The following is a 21,827-nucleotide window of genomic DNA, read 5'->3' as shown; positions in this document are numbered from 1 at the left end:
CTCCCATAATCTCTGATTGTTGGCCATGCTAGCTGGGGCTGATGGAATTTGAAGTCCAGCAACACTTGAAGGGTGACAAATCCCCCTTTCCCCTCCTAGTGAAATCCTTGAAGTGAGGCGGGTTGTTGTTGGATATGCAGAGCAGGAAAGTTGAGAACATGCTGCTAAACATTGACTTCCTGTTTCCTGTTTCAGGATACCATTTGTCCTGATTACTGCCTCTACTTGTACAAAGATATCCAGACTCTGACCGACCTGTTACATTCTGACATCGGCCAAGACATGCAGTTGCACAACAGCACTTTTTTATGGTTCATCCCTTTTATCCACTCCCTTATGGACCTGAAGGACCTGGGGATTGCCTACAGCATAGTGGTCATTCATCACCTGTGTTTGGAAATCCAAAATGTCCTCAATGGCACTGTTGAGACTTGTGACAAAGTGTCTGAGTTCTTCATCTGGATCTTGGTGTCTGTTGTTGAGTGCAGCCTTAAGAAAAATTGCCTTCATTTTCTGTGGATCAGCTCAGAAATGTGGGTGTGGATAGTGGTGAAATGTGTCATGCTTCCAAGTACGGTGTTCATGCCTGGCATTGAGAGAAGAGTAGTCAGGAATAGCTTAAGAAGCACAGTGACATCACCATCTTGGGAACCTGAACCCATACAGTTTGCCTGCATGAAACTGATCCGTAACATCCTGAAGGAAGGGTATCAGGTTGTGCAGTCACCCACTTGTAAGCAGTTCCTTGATGAACTCAACTTGCTTCGCCGTAGCCACAAGCACTGGGAGCTGAGTTCCCAGCAGGCTCTAGAATTACAGAACACTCTGAAGGAGATCATATGGAGCATCATGAGCAAATCGTTAAATCCTTCCTCCCTTGTGAAGAGCCCTCCTGTTTGTGTAACTTCACCTACTTTCCTGATGAACCACAAAAGGCAGGAAGACAGGTGTCCAATGAATATGGACAATGAGCACCTACCCTGCTTGTCTGTGTTAGCAAACAGACACATGGATGCCCAGAAAAATGTGGTGTCTCATCAATGGCCAGGGGTCCAAAACAAGCAAGATCCCTTCTACCAAAGCTTTGGCCTCGGTTTTCAAGACCTGGAGACCAAAGACTTCAGCACAAAGGAGAAGCCCAGTTCTTCCAGATCTCTTCCAGAAAAGAATGGTAACAGCAGCAGTGCTTTGGAGAGAAAGGTTGGTCTAAATGACCTTACAAGCAAAATCAGATCTCTGAAACCAGACAGCACCCTGCAATTAAAACTGTTACCTGAAAGCAGTAGGAGAGGAAATACCAATCTGGAGCCAGGAACAGAAAAGCTGCAGTTGGTCAGAGACAGAACAAAGAGCCAGGAAGGGCAGAGGAGTGAAATCATTGTAGCCAGAGGCAGCACATCAGACACATTGCCTTGCAAATCAGAGGCAAGCTCAGGCAAGGCCTCTGTTGTGTGTGCTAAAGGAAGCAGTTTACCCATTGACTCTAGCCAGGAAAGCATCATCCGTCACCAAAAATGCATTAAGAAGAAAGCTAAAGGAGCTGTTCAAACTTTGTCTGCCCGAGAGAGCAACAAGTTGTCTGCTGATGCAGATGATTCCCCAAACCAAGTCATTATTTCTGACGCTTCTTCAGATGAGGATGAAAACAAAATGAAAGCTGGTAGAGAGAGCAGGAAAGGGCAAGTGGACGTGTGCCTTGAGAAGAAATTCAGTGCCCCAGAGCAAGAGCCATTGACTGCTCCAGACCTCATACATCATACAGCAGCTCGTGAAGGCCACATCGGCAAGGGAAATGCAGTGGTATGCTCAAATTTCACAGGGATATGTGCTGGCAATGGAAGCTGTTCCAGGTGCACAGATCCAGTTCTGCCCAGTACATCAGCATCTGCCAGTCCTTCAGGGTCAGCACCTGCTGTCAAAGAATCCACTATTCAGCCAGGGAAGAGCTCTGCAGAATATGGGCAGGTTAAAACAGCTAGAGAAAGTCCCAAGGGAAGCATCAAGCCAAGCATGCACAGTAAAAAACCACTGCTGGCAAAACTGGCAAGATCTACTCCTGCTCTGGTCCCACCCAACGAAATCCAACATATGCCAGCCCCAACCTTAGTGACAGAAAAACATGGCCTATCAGAGAAAGTCCAAAGAGCAGCCGAAAATGCTCAGTGCACACAGGACAGTCTTCCTGAGTTGCGCAGTTACAGGGAAATTGTTGGCGAGGTGGATGTTCCCCAGGAAAGGACATCACAATTAGTAAATGCTCAGCAACTACCTACTAGAAATAAGAACAATTTTGCCTGCCAAAAACGTCAGCTCTATAGGCAGACAAACCCCAAAGAGAGAGAGAATTGTCAGTGTACTCACGGAGAAACTCAGGAGGCTCAGCCAGCCAAAAAACCCAAAGCGGCAGAGCTAAGACCTGTGCAGTCTGCCAGTATGGTGGGGGTGGAAAATCAGAAGGAAAGTTCTGCTGGAGCTAGTAAAACCAATCATTTGACCTTTCCAGATCCCTCCTCTAGCCCATGTGACGAGGATGTGGCTTTGAAAAAGAGAGAGCCCCAACTGAATGAGAACAAAGATGGTGACGGCTTCTTTCTTACACAGTTGGATCCAGTGGACATGGAACTGTGTTCACAAATAGAAGATGGCAGTTACCTCTCAAACATGGAAGTCAATATATCTGCAAGCCCACTGCAGGGTAGTGATGATGACTTGCAGTTCAAGACCCCGACGCTGAGCAGCATTCTCCAGCCTCGGATTTCAAACAACACCCCTCAGTTGCTGAATGTGCAAAATAACCATATTGTCATGGCGCTGCCCACCCCCAGAGCTGGTTCTTGGAACAAAGTGCACCAACCCTTTGCACAAGCAAACATTGTGAATGCCCAGCAGAGAGACCATGGGATTTTCACCAGAGAGGTGCTGAAGTGGAACTATGACATGTTTGCAAACTTTAAACTGTTTGGGCCACCAAGCCATCTCCTTCAGTCTATTGTTGCCCCTGTCACAGCCAAGTTTGAGGATTACAATGACTACTTCAATACTTTCTTCCCCTTAATGATGCTAAATGCATTTGAAACGGTAAGCTGGCAACAGACCACCTCGTTTTTCTCTTTCCTCCTCAAAGGAAATCCTCCCACTAGCTGCAATTAAACTCTCTCTCTGTCTCTCAATTTCAAAAGTTGACAAGTTGACACATGTTTCCAAATACACATCCATTTTGTGTTCAACTTCCCCGCCCCCCTCCATGGTTTCCCCCGTAATTTTTAAATTTGCTGCATATTATCAATATTCTATACCTTGTCTTTTCCACACTGTACTCAACAACAAGTATTCAGTTGCTGTTCTTCATTCAAATCCTACCTACATTTTAACATGTTTACAATAATTCTTTAAATATTCAACAAAAGGTTTCCACTCCTCCTTAAAACCTACCTCTTCTTGATCTCTAATTTCCATAGTTAAGTTTGCCAATTCGGCATACAGTGGTACCTCGCAAGACGAATGCCTCGCAAGACAAAAAACTCGCTAGACGAAAGGGTTTTTTGGTTTTTGAGCTGCTTCGCAAGACGATTTTCCCTATGGGCTTGCTTCGCAAGACGGAAACGTCTTGCAAGTTTGTTTCCTTTTTCTTAACACCGTTAATACAGTTGCGACTTGACTTTGAGGAGCAACTCATAGAACGCGGTGTGGTAGCCTTTTTTGAGGTTTTTAAAGACTTTGGTGATTTTTGAAGCTTTTCCAAAACTTTCCCGACACTGTGCTTCGCAAGAGGAAAAAAATCGCAAGACGACAAAACTCGCGGAACGAATTAATTTCGTTTTGCGAGGCACCACTGTATTCTGTCAGTTTAAACTGCCACTCTTCTTTAGTAGGTGTCTCCTGATTTCGCCATTTTTGTGCATAGAGTACTCTTGCTGCTGTTGTAGCATACAATTGGTTCGTCTGTCTTCTTGAAACATCTGACCCAGTTATCCCTAAGAGAAATGCCTTGGAGTTTTTTGGGAGCATCACCTTATGTAATTTTTTAACCTCATTATAAACCATCTCCCAAAAACTCTTAGCCACTTTACATGTCCACCACATCTGGTAAAAAGTGTCTTCTGCTTCTTTACATTTCCAACATAAGCCTGACTCTGATTTGTACATTTTTGCTAGCTTACTCGGTGCCAAGTACCATCTGTGAGTCATTTTCATAAAGTTTTCTTTCAAAACATAACACACTGAGAATTTTATATTCAATTTCTACAGTTTTCCCTATGCCTTCATCTCTATATTGTGCCCACATCGCTAGTTCAGTGGATCATAGCAGATTTATCTATTTCAATCTTTAGTTTCTCATCCTAAAAGCCTCTTATACATCTTTGAAATTAGTTTTTCTCTGTTCTCTAATAACTCTTTTTCAAACTGAGAGCTTTGATTAATAAACCCATGCTTCTTACCTTGTTTAAATACTTCAATCAGTTGATAGTATTGCAACCAATTGATCAACCAATCCTTTTTATCCTCTAACTTCTTAAGCAGGCATAGGCAAACTCGGCCCTCCAGATGTTTTGGGACTACAATTCCCATCATCCCTAGCTCACAGGACCAGTGGTCAGGGATGATGGGAGTTGTAGTCCCAAAACAGCTGGAGGGCCGAGTTTGCCTATGCCTGTTCTTAAGCATCACACCCTCTTCTGTGAGGTCCAGTAGGTCCCTATAGGTCACCCATTTCTTTTCCATGTTTTGTTTTTTTCTGTGAAATTGCTTTTTTAATTACATTTTTCAAAATTATTTTGACAAAAATACAGATCCAATATTTTCAAACAAATACCGTATTTTCCGCCCCATAGGACGCACCGCCCTATAGGACGCACCTAGGTTTTTTTTTTGGGGGGGGGGAATAAAGAAAAAAGAGGTGTCTCGTTCATGCAAAAGGAATTTTTGTAAGCCTAACTGTTGCACTAGTGTAGTAGTGGACTCTAGGGTTTTTTGGCAAGGGGGAGCGGGGTTAAAAGTGTCCCATTTGGGTTTTTTTTGGATGGGGCAGGTGTTGAATGTTTTTATTTAGTTTTACAAATGTATGCATCAAAATTATGCTAATACATCAATAGACTTTTTTTTAAAGCAATACAGTCCTCCCTCCCAATCCCACTAAGCGAGAGCATGTGTATTTAACAAAATACATTGCATCACAATTGTCCATGAGTAGATGGAGGCTGCTAATTCGATGGATTCCCAAACAGGAAAGTAATAACAGAACATCATATGTCCATAAAATGGTTGGAGTCTTATGTTCAATATAGAGCTTTCATATATTTGGTAAGTTTCTTCGTTAATATCACTGTCCATACCTTTTGTCCTCATAAGAAAAGTTGCAAGTTTGCTAAATTTCTCCAGTTTTGTGCCACCAGTTGTTGGGCTGCTGCAAGCAGGGATTTTATTATTTCCTTAGACTGTAACTCCTCTTGCTCTCTGTGAAAATCAGTCAATAAAGTTAACTGTGGTGAGCCACAGACTCTCTGGGCCCCATTTATGAGCAGGGAATCCTGCCCAATGGTTTTAGCAGCCCACATGTGGTGGAAGAGCAGTCTCTTAAGCCTATGCTTCCATTTCCCTGCAGATGGCACAGGAGTGGCTAGAGAACCAGAAATCAAAAGAGCAAAGGCCTTTTGAGTTGAATTTGCTGAACTTCAATGCAGACACAAATGAAGCAGATTTTACAAGTGAGTGAGAATTTCACTGCATATAAACAAATGGGAAGTAGAAATGCAGTCCTGTTTTTAATGGTGGTTGTAGTAGATAACAGAAGTGCTTGTGTTAACAGACTGTTGGGGTGAGCAGTCAAGGGCTATTATACTTTATTCTGCCTGTATCTTTTTTGCTTTTCTGCCCAACACAGAATGTTGATGTGTATTTTAGCCTGTTTTCAGTTTCTCGTTGATTTGATTTTTAAAAAATGTTTTAAATAATTTTTTTACCAATTATTTTATTGTTTTAATCTTTTGGTAAACTGCTTTGAAGTTGTGAAAAACCAAACAAGCGGTGTATAAATTTTATGAAATAAAATAAACCAATATCTGTGACAAACAAACTGATATCCAGGTGCTGCAAATGATGAAATGAATAATGAATAAAAATCAATATTATTTGATTAAAAAGAAAAAAAAACGAGGATTGAGGCAAGGTGTGCCTGCTTTATCTCAATACCCAGAATGCTTTCTCTCTCCAAAATGGACCTCAGCAGGTCTCACCAATGAAAAAGCTCATACAACTAAATTGAGTGAATATTTATTAGAATGTGCGACTGGGTAACCAAAAACATCTGGAATTCAAAGTTCAGCTGTAGCAACTTGTGCGCGACATGCCTACTGTTTTATTAAGAGCTTTTGGTAACAACGTAGTTGTATCTGTATGTGGCTAAATGCTTGCATATTTTTGTTGTGTTCAAATTACTTCTCCAGTTAACATCTCAAGAAGCAATTTAGACAAACAGCTGCACCCAAAGGAATGTGACTTGGTGTTCTTAATATTGTCTGAAAAGCAAAACTTCTGTAGCAAAGAAGGCAAGGCAGAGAGCTGTCCATTACGCCATGTGGGCTATGTGACTCGGTTTTATACTGGTAGGTGTTGTTGTTTTTTAAAAAAACTAATAAGTAAGTGTACAAAACAATTATGTTAGCCAACCCTTGGTGTCAGTAAGTTATTTGATTTGGGATGGGGGACCCATTTCTGCTATTTCAGCATGAAATTCTGGCTCAGTCCAGGTATTGCACCAAGCTTTGTGGTTAAGAAAGCTTAACTATAGTTTGGCATGAAGTTTTGAGTTGACAAACCATGGTTTATCATCCACTGGCAAGCCAAGAAGCCATGGATTGAGATCAGAAGCCATTGTTTGAAGTGGGGTTACAAGCCACGGTTTTGGGAAATGGAAGCAGGCAAATAACTCTAAACAATGTACAGTCTGTTAATATGTATGCTAGAAAAGCTCTCAAATCATGATTTGAATGCTAGATGATAATGAATGCATACACTGTGGTTTCTGAATTGTACCCCTGTGTATCTCTCTCTCTCTCTCTCTCTCTCTCTCTCTCTCTCTCAGAGATGAAAGAGCAGGATGCCTGTCTCCTGTCTGTCAAGACACAAGGAAATTTGTCCGGTGTTGATAAGAATGTCAGGTGTGTGGTGGTCAGTTCTTTGGTGACAACGGAGCAAATGTTCAAGGCCCTCCTTCTTCTGAACCGAAGCCCTCTAGCCAAAGCCATAATCAGCCCACAAAACTCTGACTTCTGTCTGACAGGCTCAACTGTGGACTTGGAGACTTCTGTAAGTGTTTGTTTTAAAAGGCAATATAACCCACTTCTGACTTGGGGAGGTGCAAGATATTTTGCTACCCATTACACAAATCGTATGCCAATGAGCCAGGTGTTAAGCTGAAACTCCCTCAGAGGTGGGCAGAGAAGACCAGAGAGAGGCAAGAGAATATTTCTACTCCAGCAGCCAACTTTCCGGAGGTGGAGGCGGGGGATAGGAGGAGAGACAGTTAGCTGTTAAGATTAGCAGCAGATGGAAGCTTTCTCCTGCCATCTCCAGGGAAGCCTTCGGAATTATGGTTCACACACCGCCGCTTTTCAAGTGTTGCCCGTAACATGTGGCCACAAATCTGCATCTCTTGGGAACATGGTCTTTTAGATGTGAGACAAGGGTGGGGACCTCAGTCCCAGGGGCCAAATGCCACCCTCCAGGCCTCTCTGTTGTTGTTTTTTTAAATAATTTTTATTAATTTCCCAACACAAATAAACAATCATATCAGAATTTCCACAAATTTAACACTATTTGGACTTCCTTCAGCTTCTCTGACAATCATCCATATTTGCCTCCCAGTTACGCATTTCTTCTGTTTATATTGCCGTTAACCTTCCCTCCCACTTCTATTTCTTTCAAACAATATATCTCAACTTTCACGGTGCTTCTTGGAACCCCACTAGTGTTGTTTGCACATCACACGTTCTTTTCAGATATTCAACAAATTTCCCCCAGTCCTTGATGAACTTTTGGTCTCGTAGATATCTGATTTTCCCAGTTAGTCTGTCCAGTTCTGCATAGTCTGTCAGCTTCAGTCTCCATTCTTCTACCGTCGGTATTTCCTCTTGTTTCCATTTCTGGGCCAGTAGAATTCTTGCTGCTGTAACTGCATATTGGAAAAGTTTACAGTCCTTTCTTCTTATTTCCTTTCCTGTAATCCCTAAAAGAAATATGTCTGGTGTCAGGGCTGCCTCAAGTCTCAGCTCACAAAAGACCAACGCCTTTCTTTTCTTATATACAAAAGTGTTTATTGCAGTTCATTGTTTGCTTAAGATCCGAGGCGCGCAGCCCTACGTCTGCTAGGCTTAGACCGCTGAAGTCCCTTCTGAATCCGTCCCTCCCCTGCACCAGTTTAAGAGGCTTGCGCTGCTCCACCTCTTTCTCTCTTTCCTTTTCCGCAGGGTCTTTCTGCCCGCTGGGGTTTCGCCCCTCCTGGATTCCTCCGACGCGGAATCAGACTGCTCTTGCCCCCTCCTGCGGGCTTTGGGACCTGGCCCCTCCTCCGGGCTCCCTGTACTTCCGCGCGCCTCTACATTTGAACTTGGCGCGCGCGCCCAACCTCTAACTTTCCTTTTGACAGCTACGCTACTCCCTTCACTACTCCCCTCCCCTTCCAGGAGGGTGGCTTGCTCCGACCTCCCTCCTTTCTCTACTGCCGGAGCCGCTTCCCCTGATACACTGGAACCTCCACCCCCTTCGCTGCACTCTGGCGGGGAGGCTGGTCCTGACGCCCAGCTGCCACTTTGGGATCCCCCGCTGGCCCCCTGCTCCTGACACGTCCCCCCTGGGGCTCCCCTGGCCTTGACCACCGGCGCCCCCTTCTGGGAATCCTCTGATTCGCTGGAAAGACTCATGGAATCTCTAGAGACATTGTCATCCTCTTCCTCGCTGTCCTGGGATTCATCCCCATCGCTCTCCATCTCCTGCCTACCCTGTGCCTCTGTCCCTGAACCCCTGACATCCATCCCCCCCTCGAAGCCCCCCCTTCCCCCCTCCCGCTGCTCGGGCGCAGGTTCCGGGAGCTCCGTTGTAGCGGGGGTAGATGCTGGATACAGTTCATCGACGTCGATCTCCTCTGCTTCCAGTTCAGTGTATGCGTGCTCGAAACCGGGGTCCTCCCCCAACACATCCAAGCCCTTCCCTCCCCCTGTTACTTCAGGCGATGCTGCTTGCCAAGGCCCCCTTCGCCACCCCACTTCTGGTTGATCGTCCCACCAATAAGAGCGGTCCGTGTCCACCCCCGAGCACGATCCCCTTGGAGGGCTCGATTCCGGCGTGGTCTCCTCTGCGGAGGAGAACCCCCGGAAGGTGCTGCCTGAAAGTGTGGGCGTAAAAAGCCAGTCGTCAAAATACTCCTCTGGCATGGGCCTGTGTGGGAAGAGTGCATGGAACTCGTCTTTAAGAAGAGGTTCCTCCAGAGCATAATCTGGCACCCAACTGTTGGCGCTGGCCGGGGTACCTTGCCTGGCGAGGAGGTATTCCACTCCCTCCTCCCCCCATCTCGAGTCCAGAATTTCCGTGACCTCGTTGAGTGTCGGGGTCCTCGGTGACTTCCCCCCCCCTGGTGACTCTCTACGTGGGTCTGGTGCCGTCCCTGGCTCCTGAAATCTGTGTGGGGCCTTGTAGGGTGTAAGCACCGACCTATGAAAGACCGGGTGCATTCGGGAACCTTCTGGGAGGGTCAACCGAAAAGCTACGGGATTGATCCTGCCCTCAACTTGGTATGGCCCTAGCTGTTTGTGTCCTAGCTTCTTCTTAGCTAACGACTTGGCCGGCACCGCCTGGGCTGCTAACCATACCCAGTCCCCCACCTGGATGTCTTCTCCTGCCCTCCTGTGCCTGTCTGCCTGCACTTTGTAGGCGTGTTTAGCTAGTTCCAAGTGCCGTCGTAGCTCCTCGTGGACCTCCTGCAATTCTGCTGCTAAATGCTCAGCTCCCTGCGACTCCCCCTGCGTCGTTGTCTCCAACGCCGGGAAGGTTCTGGGATGTCGCCCATTGTTGGCGAAGAACGGTGTCACCCCCGTTGACGCATGCTTCGTGTTGTTGTAGGCAAACTCGGCCATCGGTAAGTAGTCCACCCAAGTTGCAGGCTTTTGATTGGCGTAACATCGCAGGTACTGCTGCATGATGGCGTTGACCCTCTCCGCTTGGCCGTTGGTTTGCGGGTGTCTCGCCGACGCTAAGTTGATCTTGACATTCAGGATGCCCAGGAGCTTCTGCCAGAAACTGGAAATGAATTGGCGACCCCGGTCGGACAGGATGGACCGCGGTAAGCCGTGCACCCGGAACACGTGGTCTATGAACAGCTTGGCGGTCTGTTCCGCTGTTGCCACCTTCGCGCAAGGAATGAAGTGCACCATCTTGGTGAACAGGTCTACAACCACAAGCACCGCCGTCTTGCCCCGCGAACTGGGCAGATCAGTAACAAAGTCCAGCGCCACCCTTTCCCACGGCTGTAGTGGCGTCTCCAGCGGTTCCAGCAATCCCGCTGGCTTCTTGTGCACTGGCTTGGACCTCTGACAAGTGTCACACCTGGCGACGTAATCCGCGACCTCTCCCCGCATCTGGGGCCACCAAAAGTCTCTGGCTACTAAGTCCGCCGTCTTTTCTTTGCCGAAGTGACCCGCGCTGGGTGCGTTGTGTAACTGCTGTAAAACCTTCGCGCGGAGATCGTCTCCCGGCACGTAGAGAGCACCTTTGCGGGTCAGCAGGCCGTCGCGTATCTGGAATTCGCCGTCCTTTGCTGTCCCTCTTCGCACCTCCTCCATCTTGGATTGTGCGAACGGATCCGTCTGTAGCACGCGTCGTACCGCGTCCAGGTCCACGGCGGCGGAAGCGCACGCCCACGCTTGCGGTGCGAAAATGTGCCTGGCTGCCACTGGTGCCGCTTCCTCGAGATACTGCGGTTTCCTGGAGAGCGCATCCGCTATGACGTTGTTGTCTCCCGGGATATACTCTATCCGGAAATCGAAATCCGCAAAGAACTCCGCCCATCTCATGTGCCTCTGGCTCTGGAGCTTCGCCGTGCGCCAATACTCTAGGTTCTTGTGGTCCGTGCGGACCTGCACGGTGTGCTTGGCTCCGATAAGGAAGTGCCGCCACGCCTTGAAAGCCGCGTGGATGGCCAACAACTCCCTGTCCCAGATGGTGTAGTTCTGTTCCGACTTGCTGAGCTTCCGGGAATAGAAAGCGCAGGGCCTCCAGTTCCCTTGCGGATCTTCCTGCAAGAGGACGGCCCCCACTGCTCTGTCAGATGCGTCAGTCTCAACCCGCATGGGCCTGCTGGGATTTACGTGTAGCAGCTGGTCTTCGGACGCGAAGAGACTCTTAAGTCTCCTGAAGGACTGCTCCGCCTGGTCCATCCAGGTGAACTTTTTCTTCTTGGAACTGAGGGTGTCCGTGATAGCTGCCGTCTCTTTCGCGAAACCCCTGATGAACTTGCGGTAAAAGTTGGCGAAACCGACGAACCTCTGGACCTCCTTCCGATTGCGCGGGCTATTCCAGTCCAACACCGCGCGGACTTTGGCGCTGTCCATGGCTAGTCCCTTGTCGGACAGCCGGTAGCCCAGGAAATCCACCTCCGTCACGTCGAACTGGCACTTCTCCAGTTTGGCGTAGAGTCTGTGCTCCCGTAGCCTCTGCAGGACCTCCTTTACGTCTCTCTCGTGAGTCTCCTGCGATTCTGAGAAGATCAGAATGTCGTCGAGGAAGCATACGCACTTCTTGTAGAGGAGTCCTGCTAGCACGTGGTGCATGAATGCTTGGAAACAGTGGGAGCCATTTTGGAGACCAAACGGCATAACTCTGTATTCATAGGTGCCCAGCGGCATGAACATGGCCGTCTTCCACTCGTCACCTTCCCTCATGCGTATTAGATTGTATGCTCCGCGTAGATCCAACTTGGTGAAGATCCTCCCCTTCCTCACCGTCGCGAGCAGGTCGTCAATCTTGGGCATGGGGAAGGCCTTGGGCTTTGTCATCGAGTTGATGGCCCTATAGTCCACAATGAGCCTTTTTTGGGGCGTGTCCTTCTTCTTCACGAAAAACACAGGACTGCCCCCCACGGCCTTGGATTCTCGGATGAATCCCCGCTTCAAATTGTGATCTATGAACTCCCGGAGTTCCTGCATCTCATCTTCAGACATGGAATACAGCTTCGCAGTCGGCAGCGTCGCCCCTGGTAAGAGGTCAATTGCACAGTCGTAGGGCCGGTGGGGTGGTAATTGGTCAGCTTCCTTTTCGCAGAAGACCTCCAAAAACCCCTTGTACTTGTGGGGCACTGCCTGCACCATGCCTAGATGCAACTGTTGCCCTTCCTCCTGGCCCTCCTCCTCCTGGCCGGGCTGGATGCAATGTTGTGCGCAGTAGGACGAACCAAAGGTGAGCTGCCGCTGGTACCACGCTAATGATGGGCTGTGTCTATCCAGCCAACTCATGCCTAACACTATAGGCGTGTCTGACAGTTGGGTGACATTGAAACTGATGACCTCGCGATGATTCCCAATTTTCAGCAGCATGGGTGGCGTCTGTTGTACCACTTGCCCACCCAGCAACTTTCTGCCATCTACCGTGACGACGTTCAGAGGCAGCGTGGCTGGTAGTAGCGCTATGCGATGCTGCTTGATGAACTGCATCCCCACGAAGTCTGCGTTGCTCCCTGAGTCAATCGTAATGGGGACTTCCAGGGTGAGTCCATTAGGTAGCTGGAGAGTAGCAGTGAGCTGCACCACTGGCTTGGGTGGTAAGGGGTCTGTAGGCTGCAAAAGCGCTGGGGACTGCTTCACTGACTTGCCTGGCGGAGCCCCAGCATCTCTGCTTCCAGCCAGGCATTCTCGTTTCCCTGAAACTGTTCTCCTTGAAACGCTTCCCCTGTTACTGTTGCTAAGGCTGCAGTGTGCTTCTGGAGCCTCTGGGGACACTCTTTAGCCATGTGCTGTGCACTGTCACAGATGTAACACTTCCTGGTCCCTCTAGGAGGCTTCGCCTTGACTGCTCCGGACGCTGAGGCTCCGGCAGCTGGCTGAGCCTTTGCACCACCCAGATCCATTGGTTCCTCCCCTCCCTTCAGCATAGGCGAGGGATTTGTACGTCCCAGGTCCCTGGGAAGAAGAAAAGGAGGCGCTCTAGCTGGTGGGCGGACGTGACGCCCCTCCTCACTGTGCCAAGGGCGTTCTTCGTGGCGCACCCCTATCGTGAGTGCCCTCTGCACGACGTCTGCTAGGGTTTGAGGTCTGTCTCCCCTAGCCAGCTCATCTTTTACTGAGCCATGAAGCCCCTCCCAGAACAAGTCTCTCACTGCCAGGGAGTCCTTTTCCCAGCCCAGCACATTCAGCAATGCAAAAAAGCGAGAATGGTACTGACGCACTGTAGCCTTGCCCTGCCGCAATCCATGCATCTCCTGGTGCGCCACATCAACGTCAACGGTAGATTGGAAGCAAGCGTCCATGGCTTTGATAAATTCGTCAGAGTCCCTGCGGGCAAGACCATCTTCGTGCCACAAATTGCGTAACCAGGTTCTAGCTTCCCCATGCAAATGGGACACAATAAAGCCTACTTTCTCCTCCTCATCTTTGAAGTCTTTTCGAAGCAAATGCAGCGCGTATAGGACGTCTGCTCTGAAATTGGGATAATGCTTCAGGTTCCCATCGAAGTGGGCTACTAAATTGCCCCCCCTCCGTCCGAGACCGATTCCCTCTGATCTGGACCCCGGGAACCCCTGTTTGCACGCCTGATCCCACCTGGCTTGCAGATCCTGGCATCGCGCTTCTGCTTCGGCAACTGTCTTCTGAGAGACCCGTACTGCAACGGAGAGTTCAGCGACTGCGTTTTGCAGGGTCGTTATCTGCTCCTCAGTAGTCATGTCTGCCAAACTTCGTGAGCTTTGCAAAAAAAATTTTTTTGCAGTTTTTGAGAAGGGACTTACTGTCAGGGCTGCCTCAAGTCTCAGCTCACAAAAGACCAACGCCTTTCTTTTCTTATATACAAAAGTGTTTATTGCAGTTCATTGTTTGCTTAAGATCCGAGGCGCGCAGCCCTACGTCTGCTAGGCTTAGACCGCTGAAGTCCCTTCTGAATCCGTCCCTCCCCTGCACCAGTTTAAGAGGCTTGCGCTGCTCCACCTCTTTCTCTCTTTCCTTTTCCGCAGGGTCTTTCTGCCCGCTGGGGTTTCGCCCCTCCTGGATTCCTCCGACGCGGAATCAGACTGCTCTTGCCCCCTCCTGCGGGCTTTGGGACCTGGCCCCTCCTCCGGGCTCCCTGTACTTCCGCGCGCCTCTACATTTGAACTTGGCGCGCGCCCCCAACCTCTAACTTTCCTTTTGACAGCTACGCTACTCCCTTCACTACTCCCCTCCCCTTCCGGGAGGGTGGCTTGCTCTGACCTCCCTCCTTTCTCTACTGCCGGAGCCGCCTCCCCTGATACACTGGAACCTCCACCCCCTTCGCTGCACTCTGGCGGGGAGGCTGGTCCTGACGCCCAGCTGCCACTTTGGGATCCCCCGCTGGCCCCCTGCTCCTGACACGTCCCCCCTGGGGCTCCCCTGGCCTTGACCACCGGCGCCCCCTTCTGGGAATCCTCTGATTCGCTGGAAAGACTCATGGAATCTCTAGAGTCATTGTCATCCTCTTCCTCGCTGTCCTGGGATTCATCCCCATCGCTCTCCATCTCCTGCCTACCCTGTGCCTCTGTCCCTGAACCCCTGACATCTGGTTTCTTTGCAAATGTACATTTTAACATCTTTTTCATTTCATTGTATATCATCTCCCAAAATCCCTTCACTTTCTTACACTCCCACCACATGTGATAAAACGTTCCTTCTGTTTCCTTACATTTCCAACACTTATTACACGTCTTATACATTTTTGCTAATTTTACCGGTGTGATATACCATCTGTAAAACATTTTCTTTTAGTGCCATACAAGCAGTGAATCTTAAGTTCTCCTTCCACAGTTTTTCCCAATCCTCAAACTGTATATTGTAACCAAAATCTTTGGCCCATTGTACCATTACCGATTTAACTTCCTCATCTTTCGTATTCCATTCCAACAATATTTTGTACATTTTTGACAGAATTTTAGAATCATTATTTATCACTTCTGTCTGGAACTTTGAGTCTTTTTCTACATAACCCTTTTCTTTGATATCTTTTTTAAACATTTCATTAACCTGAAAATAATGCAACCAGTCATAAACATGTTCTCTAACTTGTTCGTATGGCTTTAGTTTCCATTTTCCTCCTTCTTTGATTATCAATTGACCATATGTAATCCAGTTACCGCTCATATTTATTTTCTTTACACTCATAACCTCTAATGGAGACAACCAGTGTGGAACTCTGGGTTCTAATAGGTTTTTGTACCTATCCCATATTTCTATTAGTGAGCGCCGAAATATGTGGTTCCCGAAACCTTTATGAATTTTATTCTTTTCACACCACAAATACCCGTGCCATCCAAATCTGCTGTCAAATCCTTCTAAATCTAATAACTCCTTATTCTCTAATTTTATCCATTCTTTCAACCAGCAAAGACATGCTGCTTCGTAGTATAGTTTCAAGTCCGGCAGAGCGAAGCCTCCTCTTTCCTTTGCATCTGTTAATAACTTAAATTTAATTCTCGGCTTCTTACCCTGCCAGATATACCTTGAGAGCACTCTTTGCCACTCTTTAAAAATTACTACCCCCTTTATTATGGGGATAGTCTGAAACAAAAATAACATCTTTGGAAGAACACTCATTTTAACCATAGAGATTCTACCCCAAAAAGATAACTTCAATCTTCCCCACATCTCCAAATCTTTCCTCATTCCATTCCAGACTGGTGTATAATTATTCTGAAACAAATCAATATTTTTAGGAGTTAACCAAATTCCTAAATATTTTACCTTTTTCACCACCTCTATCTCTATTCTTTGTTGCATTATTTCTATCATACTTTGATCCATATTTTTAGCAATTATTTTAGTTTTCTTCTTGTTTAGTCTGAACCCTGCCACATTTCCAAATTTCTCAATCTCTTCCAATATTTCTTTTACACTTTCTAATGGTTCTTCAATCGTAATTACTAGATCATCTGCAAAGGCTTTCACTTTGTATTCATTCTGACCAACTGTTACCCCTTTTATTAATTCATTTTGTCTCATCGACCTCAAAAAAACCTCTAGGACCATTATAAATAGCAGTGGTGAGAGTGGACATCCCTGTCTAGTTCCTTTTGTTATTTTGATATCTTCTGTAATCACATTATTAACAATTAATTTTGCTTTCTGCTCTGTATAAATTGCCTTTATCCCATTAAAAAACTCTATCCCCACATCCATATATTCCAAGTTCTTCAACATAAAATCCCAAGCAATATTGTCAAAGGCCTTTTCAGCATCTACAAACATTAATATAGTTTGTTTCTCATTCCTGGCAGTCAGATACTCCAAAATATTAATTACATTTCTTATATTCATCTGCCTGCCTGGAAGGAAACCCGCTTGATCTTTGTGAATAATTTCTTGCAATATCTTTTTCAATCTGTTCGCTAAAATCCATGCAAATATCTTATAGTCTGTATTAAGCAGTGAAATAGGCCTGTAATTTTTAACTTGTGTTAAATCTGAGTCCTGTTTAGGGATAAGTGTAATAAATGCTTCTTTCCACGTTTCAGGGATGCCTCTTTCTTTTAAAATAATGTTCATGACTTCTTTCAATGGTGTCATTAAAGCATCTCTCAGTTCTTTATAGTAGCCTGATGTAAATCCATCTGTTTCCAGGGGCTTTCCCCCTTTTCAGTTCCTTTATGGCCTCTTTTATCTCCTCGTTTCCTATTGGGGCATTCAGTTGGTCTTTCTTTTCTGCCGGGATCTTCTGCACCTTTTTTTCTTTCAAAAATCGTTCTATTTTCCTCATATTATTTCTTTTTCTGTTTTTATATAGTTGTCTATAAAAGTCCAAAAATCCTTTTCTAATTCCTTTCGGATTGTCAACCTCTTCTCCGGTTACAATAATTTTATTAATTGTATTTTGCTCTTTTCTCTTTTTGGTTTGCCACGCAAGCCATTTACCAGATTTGTTCGCAAATTCAAAGTTTTTTTGTCTTAACCTTTTAATATTCAGTTCTATTTCTTTATTTATGATCATTGCAAATTGTGTTTGTAAAGTCTTAATCTCTTGTTTTATTTTAAAATTATTTGGTTTTTTAATTAATTTTTGTTCATTGTCCATAATCTGCTTTAGGATTTCTTTTTTCCCTTTTTCTCTATTCTTATTCTTCAAAGAATTCTGTTGGATAAAGAAACCTCTCATCACTGCCTTGCTTGCATCCCATACTACACTCATCTTCGTTCCTTTATTGCTGTTGTCCACAAAATACTCAGTTAGTTTCTTTTGTGCTTTTTCAATGATTTTTTGATCGTCGAAGAGGTAATCATTGATTCTCCATCTAAAGGTTCTTTCCTCGAATCCTTTCAATTCCATTTTTATTGGATTATGGTCTGAAATTATTCTTGGTTGGATCTCAATTTGAAGAATTCTTGGAGTCAAATCGTTCGACACCCATATTTGATCTATTCTTGACATTGACTGATTCGGTTCAGAGAAATAAGTGAATTGTTTTTCCAATGGATATCTGAGTCTCCAAATATCGATCAAATTATAATTCTTTACCATTGCAAAAAAAGTCTTAGGCAATTTTCCTTCTTTGCTTGATGCATCTCTTAGTCTGTCCATTTCCAATGAGACCACTCCATTCATGTCTCCCATTACTATGATTTTCTGGTCCATATATTCAAATAGTTTTTCTTCTAAAGATTTATAAAAACCTGTCTTGTTTCCATTAGGTGCATAGATCCCGACAATTATCAAATTTTCGCCCTGCCATTTGATCCGTACTGCAATCATCTTTCCTTCTTCATCTTTGAAGATTTGTTGTGATTCAATTTTACTTTTGATATATAGAACTACCCCTCTTTTTTTCTCTTTATCTGAAGATACAAATTCGTTTCCTAATCTTTTGTTAATCAAAATTTTCCTATGTTTCCTTGCGACGTGTGTCTCTTGTAAACATATAATGTCCAGATTTTTCTTTTTTTTAAATTGTTCAATTTTATTCCGTTTTCCCCCCCTCATTCATCCCATTAATATTCCAATTCCATAATTTTAGTGCCATGGTGATTTCCAATTAAATAAATTTAGTTTGCTTTTTACGCTTTTATAATTTATCTGACTCTTCTTCTTCCTCTTCTTTTTCTTCTACCTTTTCCCCGTTCTCTTCTTCTTCTTCCCCCGATTCTAATTCATCCTTGGCACCTGCTCCTTTTTCTGCTCCTTTGACTTCTCCAATTTCTCCATCTTCTACTTTTAGTTCCTTATACCTTCTCAGAAACTTCCCTGTTTCTTCTGGACTCGTCAATCTGCGCTTTTTGGTTTTGTAGAAAAATGAAATTCCCTCCGGAAATTCCCACCTGAATTCAATGTTGTTTTTCTTAAGGACCTGCACCAGTGGTTTATACGGGTCTCTTCGTTTCAATAATCTTATTGGTATATCTTTAAAGATGATTATATAACTTCCATCTATATACAATCTTTTCTCTCTGTTCTTCTGTAATATCAGATTTCTCATTTCCCTGTCCTTAAAGGTGATTAGACAGTCTCCTGGGAATTTTCTTGTTTTTGATGTTCTTATTCTCATTCTAAATGCATTTTGTACTGTTTTAGCTACCTCTTCTATTGGTAATTCCATCCATTGGGCTAATTCCGATATCAGTCTCTCTTTAATATTTTCATTCTGTATTTCTGGAATAGCTCTCAACCTCAGATTAACTTCCCTCTGTCACAATTCATTCATAGCAATTGAATCTTTAATTTCTTCTTGTGATTTATTTAATTCCAACATCTCCACTCTAATCCTCTCTTCCTCTCGCTTCACTTCCTTCATTTCTTGTTTCGTCCTCTTAAATCCTTCCTCCAGCGATTGAGTTCTCTTAGATACCTCTTTTAATTGTCCTTTAAGTTCATTAACTGTCTCATCAATTTTTTTATCCATTTTCCCAATCTTATTATCTACTGATTCTAGTTTTGATTCTAAATTATTTTCACTTTGTTTTATTACGGCAAACATTCTCAAAATTTCTGCTTTAAACTCACCCCTTCCTCTCTACTGGTGTCCCCCCATCTGCCCCTTTCTTTTGCTGGTGTGACATCTTTATTAATTATTCCTTATTATTCAAACAATCTTCAAATATTGATTGAACCAATTTTTACACTGTTACACTTTGTCAATTTTCCAATTTCTAATTATATCATATAGTTCAACTGTAGTTTGGGGATGATGAGGATAATGAAGAGTATAAGATCAGAGTAGAAACCGGAACAAAACAAACTAAATCTTCTTGCCACCAATTAGGCTATTCCTCAGAAAAAAATTGCTTCCCATATAAATCCAATACCTTGCCCAAAGGAAAAGGAATTTCCAAAAATCTTCCCACAAGGCTTCCCAGAAATCTTCCCATAAAAAACCCTTTCCAAGATTATATCCATAGAATCATAGAATCATAGAGTTGGAAGAGACCACAAGGGCCATCGAGTCCAACCCCCTGCCAAGCAATTCAATTAATTAAATCCAATTAATCACGTTCCAAAAAATTATATCCAAATGACAAAGGTCCAAAATTATATCCAAGTGACAAAATCTCAGAGGCAAAATTCCCAAAAAGATGAAGAAAAAAATAAAAACAAACGCAGAACCCTTCACTTGGACTAAAAAGGCACAAGTCACTTCTCAGTATTATATCCCTCAGTATTATATTCCTTCGCCAGGAAAAAAATCAGAGAAAAACAAATTGTAGTATCTCATTCCTTCCACTAGGGTAACAGACAGTTCCTTTAATATACGCAGTTTTAGACTTAAAAGTTCCCAATTCATAAAAAAAGGAAAGAAAAAAAAGGGGTTTCCCAATTGTAATTAATATGCTTAAGTGACAGAGGCAGCTATAATCCTATTTAGCATTAAGGATTCCCATAATAAAGTCTAAAAAGACCTTTATCCGCTGTTTCCACCTAACCGTCGTTCCAACAGAGTTTTAATAATGGAGTCGGAAGCTCCTTTTCCGTTTCAGTGTTCTTTGTTCTTTTAAAAGTGAAAGTAACAAAGCACTTCAGCCTTCTATGTTTCCCTCCGTTGCATCAAAGACCGCAAACTTCTTCAATCTTAACTTTCTGCTCTCCCTTTCTAACTTTAGCAGGCTTAAAACTTTGTAGCTTTTTAAAGAGTTACTTTTAAATAAAGTTCTAGGAGAGAAAGAAAACAGTAACCGCCAGTGGCAACTCACTTTCCCTTTCCAGCTCTGCGCGCCGTGTTGCGTCTATCCTGATTCCAGATGACAGCTGAACTCCAAACTTTTCTCTTTATATTTCGAATCTTTCCTTGATTTGTTACCATGAAATTATAATCCAGTTAGGTCCGAATTTCTTCTATTTGAGAATGGAGCGCTTCTCTTGCAAGCTCGGGGCTTTGCTATTCGGGTGTAGAAAATGGCTTCCCGTAGCCCACAGCCCCGCTCCTCTGTTCTCTTCGCTCCTTTTGGAGTTACCTGACGGCCGGGCGGGCTGCTCCTGGCTTCGCTGGGAACCTGTCACTCCGGGTGACCCCCCAGAGATTAAATTTGGGGGCTACTGCGCCCTGTAGCACCCCTTTTCGCCCGAAATAGCACAGGATTCTCCTCACGGAAAAATCCTCGCTTGCGGCAGGATCGCGCTCCACCGGAAGTCCCTCCAGGCCTCTCTGGCTGGCACTTGCAAGTCTGCCTAGGCCACACACACTGTCCCCAGCGTGCGTACATTCCTCTGTACGCAGGAGAACTGCGACATACATCCAGTGGAGCTGTATGCATGCTTAGCAGAGTTCTGCAAGAAACGAGGCTGTATAGGCGTGTGGCATCACGAAATTTATTAATTTACAGCAAATCAAAGCAACAAAACATGACTGGTGTGAGCAGTGTCTCTCACACACGTCTTCTCTGTCCGAAAGCAGAGAACAAAGAGCAGAAAAATAAAAACACACAGAACGGAAATTCTCTTGTCTGAGTTTCTGTTCCCACACTTCCAGCAGTGTGGAATGTAAATAAGGATCACATGATCCAGCAATGCGAGAATGAATTAGAGACACCCAGGCCTTGCCCTTCACTGGCCTTGCTTTGCACCCTCCTTGAGTGGTGGTGGTGTTATCTGCCTGGTTGGGATGTGTCCTTGAGCTCTGATCAAGCCTCTTGCTTGCCTGAATTTGGGAGGAGAGTGGTGTCTTGAATGTGAAGAAAGGTAAAACCCACCATGTTTGCGTTGCTCACTTTTGTCCCTGCCATGTGGCCCTCAGAATGTTGTTCTGGAAGGAATGTGGCCCTTGGACTGAAAAGGTCCCCCTGCCACTACCCAGTGCATAATTCCATCTACACCTTTTTTGTCTCCTGTTTGGCTGTATCTCACATGGACGTGAAATTTAGCTGCTTGGGAAATTCACTGAGTCCCACCTGTCTTTCCATAGCCAAAATTAAGCTTGAGCGCACATTACCTGTCTTAAGTCAACCTTCCCCCAGCCTGACACTCCCCAGGTGTTTGGGGCTACAACTCCCATCACCTCCAACCATTGGCCGTGCTGGCCAGGGCTGATGGGACTGGTAGTCCAAAACATCTGGTTGGCACAAAGCTGATGAACATCAGCAGCAGTCTTCCACAGTCTCCTCCTTCCTCTTCATTTATTTATTCAATTTATATCCCACTCTTCC

General features: G+C 45.1%; 1 protein-coding gene across 2 annotated transcripts in view; it reads left to right on the top strand.

The window, feature by feature from the left end:
* LOC308467711 (putative helicase senataxin) overlaps nucleotides 1-21,827 on the top strand; it is a 228,626-nt gene that overhangs the window by 126,346 nt on the left and 80,453 nt on the right. For both annotated transcript variants that reach the window (XM_080989412.1, XM_080989411.1), the window contains exons 9-12: nucleotides 196-3,078; nucleotides 5,603-5,705; nucleotides 6,444-6,602; nucleotides 7,082-7,305. In XM_080989412.1, coding sequence (XP_080845538.1) covers nucleotides 196-3,078; nucleotides 5,603-5,705; nucleotides 6,444-6,602; nucleotides 7,082-7,305 — 3,369 coding nt within the window. The remainder of the gene's footprint in view (nucleotides 1-195; nucleotides 3,079-5,602; nucleotides 5,706-6,443; nucleotides 6,603-7,081; nucleotides 7,306-21,827) is intronic.

This window comes from Podarcis pityusensis (assembly GCF_964106645.2).
Source record: "Podarcis pityusensis genome assembly, chromosome: W".
Classification (NCBI taxonomy): Eukaryota; Metazoa; Chordata; class Lepidosauria; order Squamata; family Lacertidae; genus Podarcis; species Podarcis pityusensis.
The sequence above is the reverse complement of the archived record's forward strand: the minus strand, read 5'-3'. Positions and strand labels throughout refer to the sequence as shown.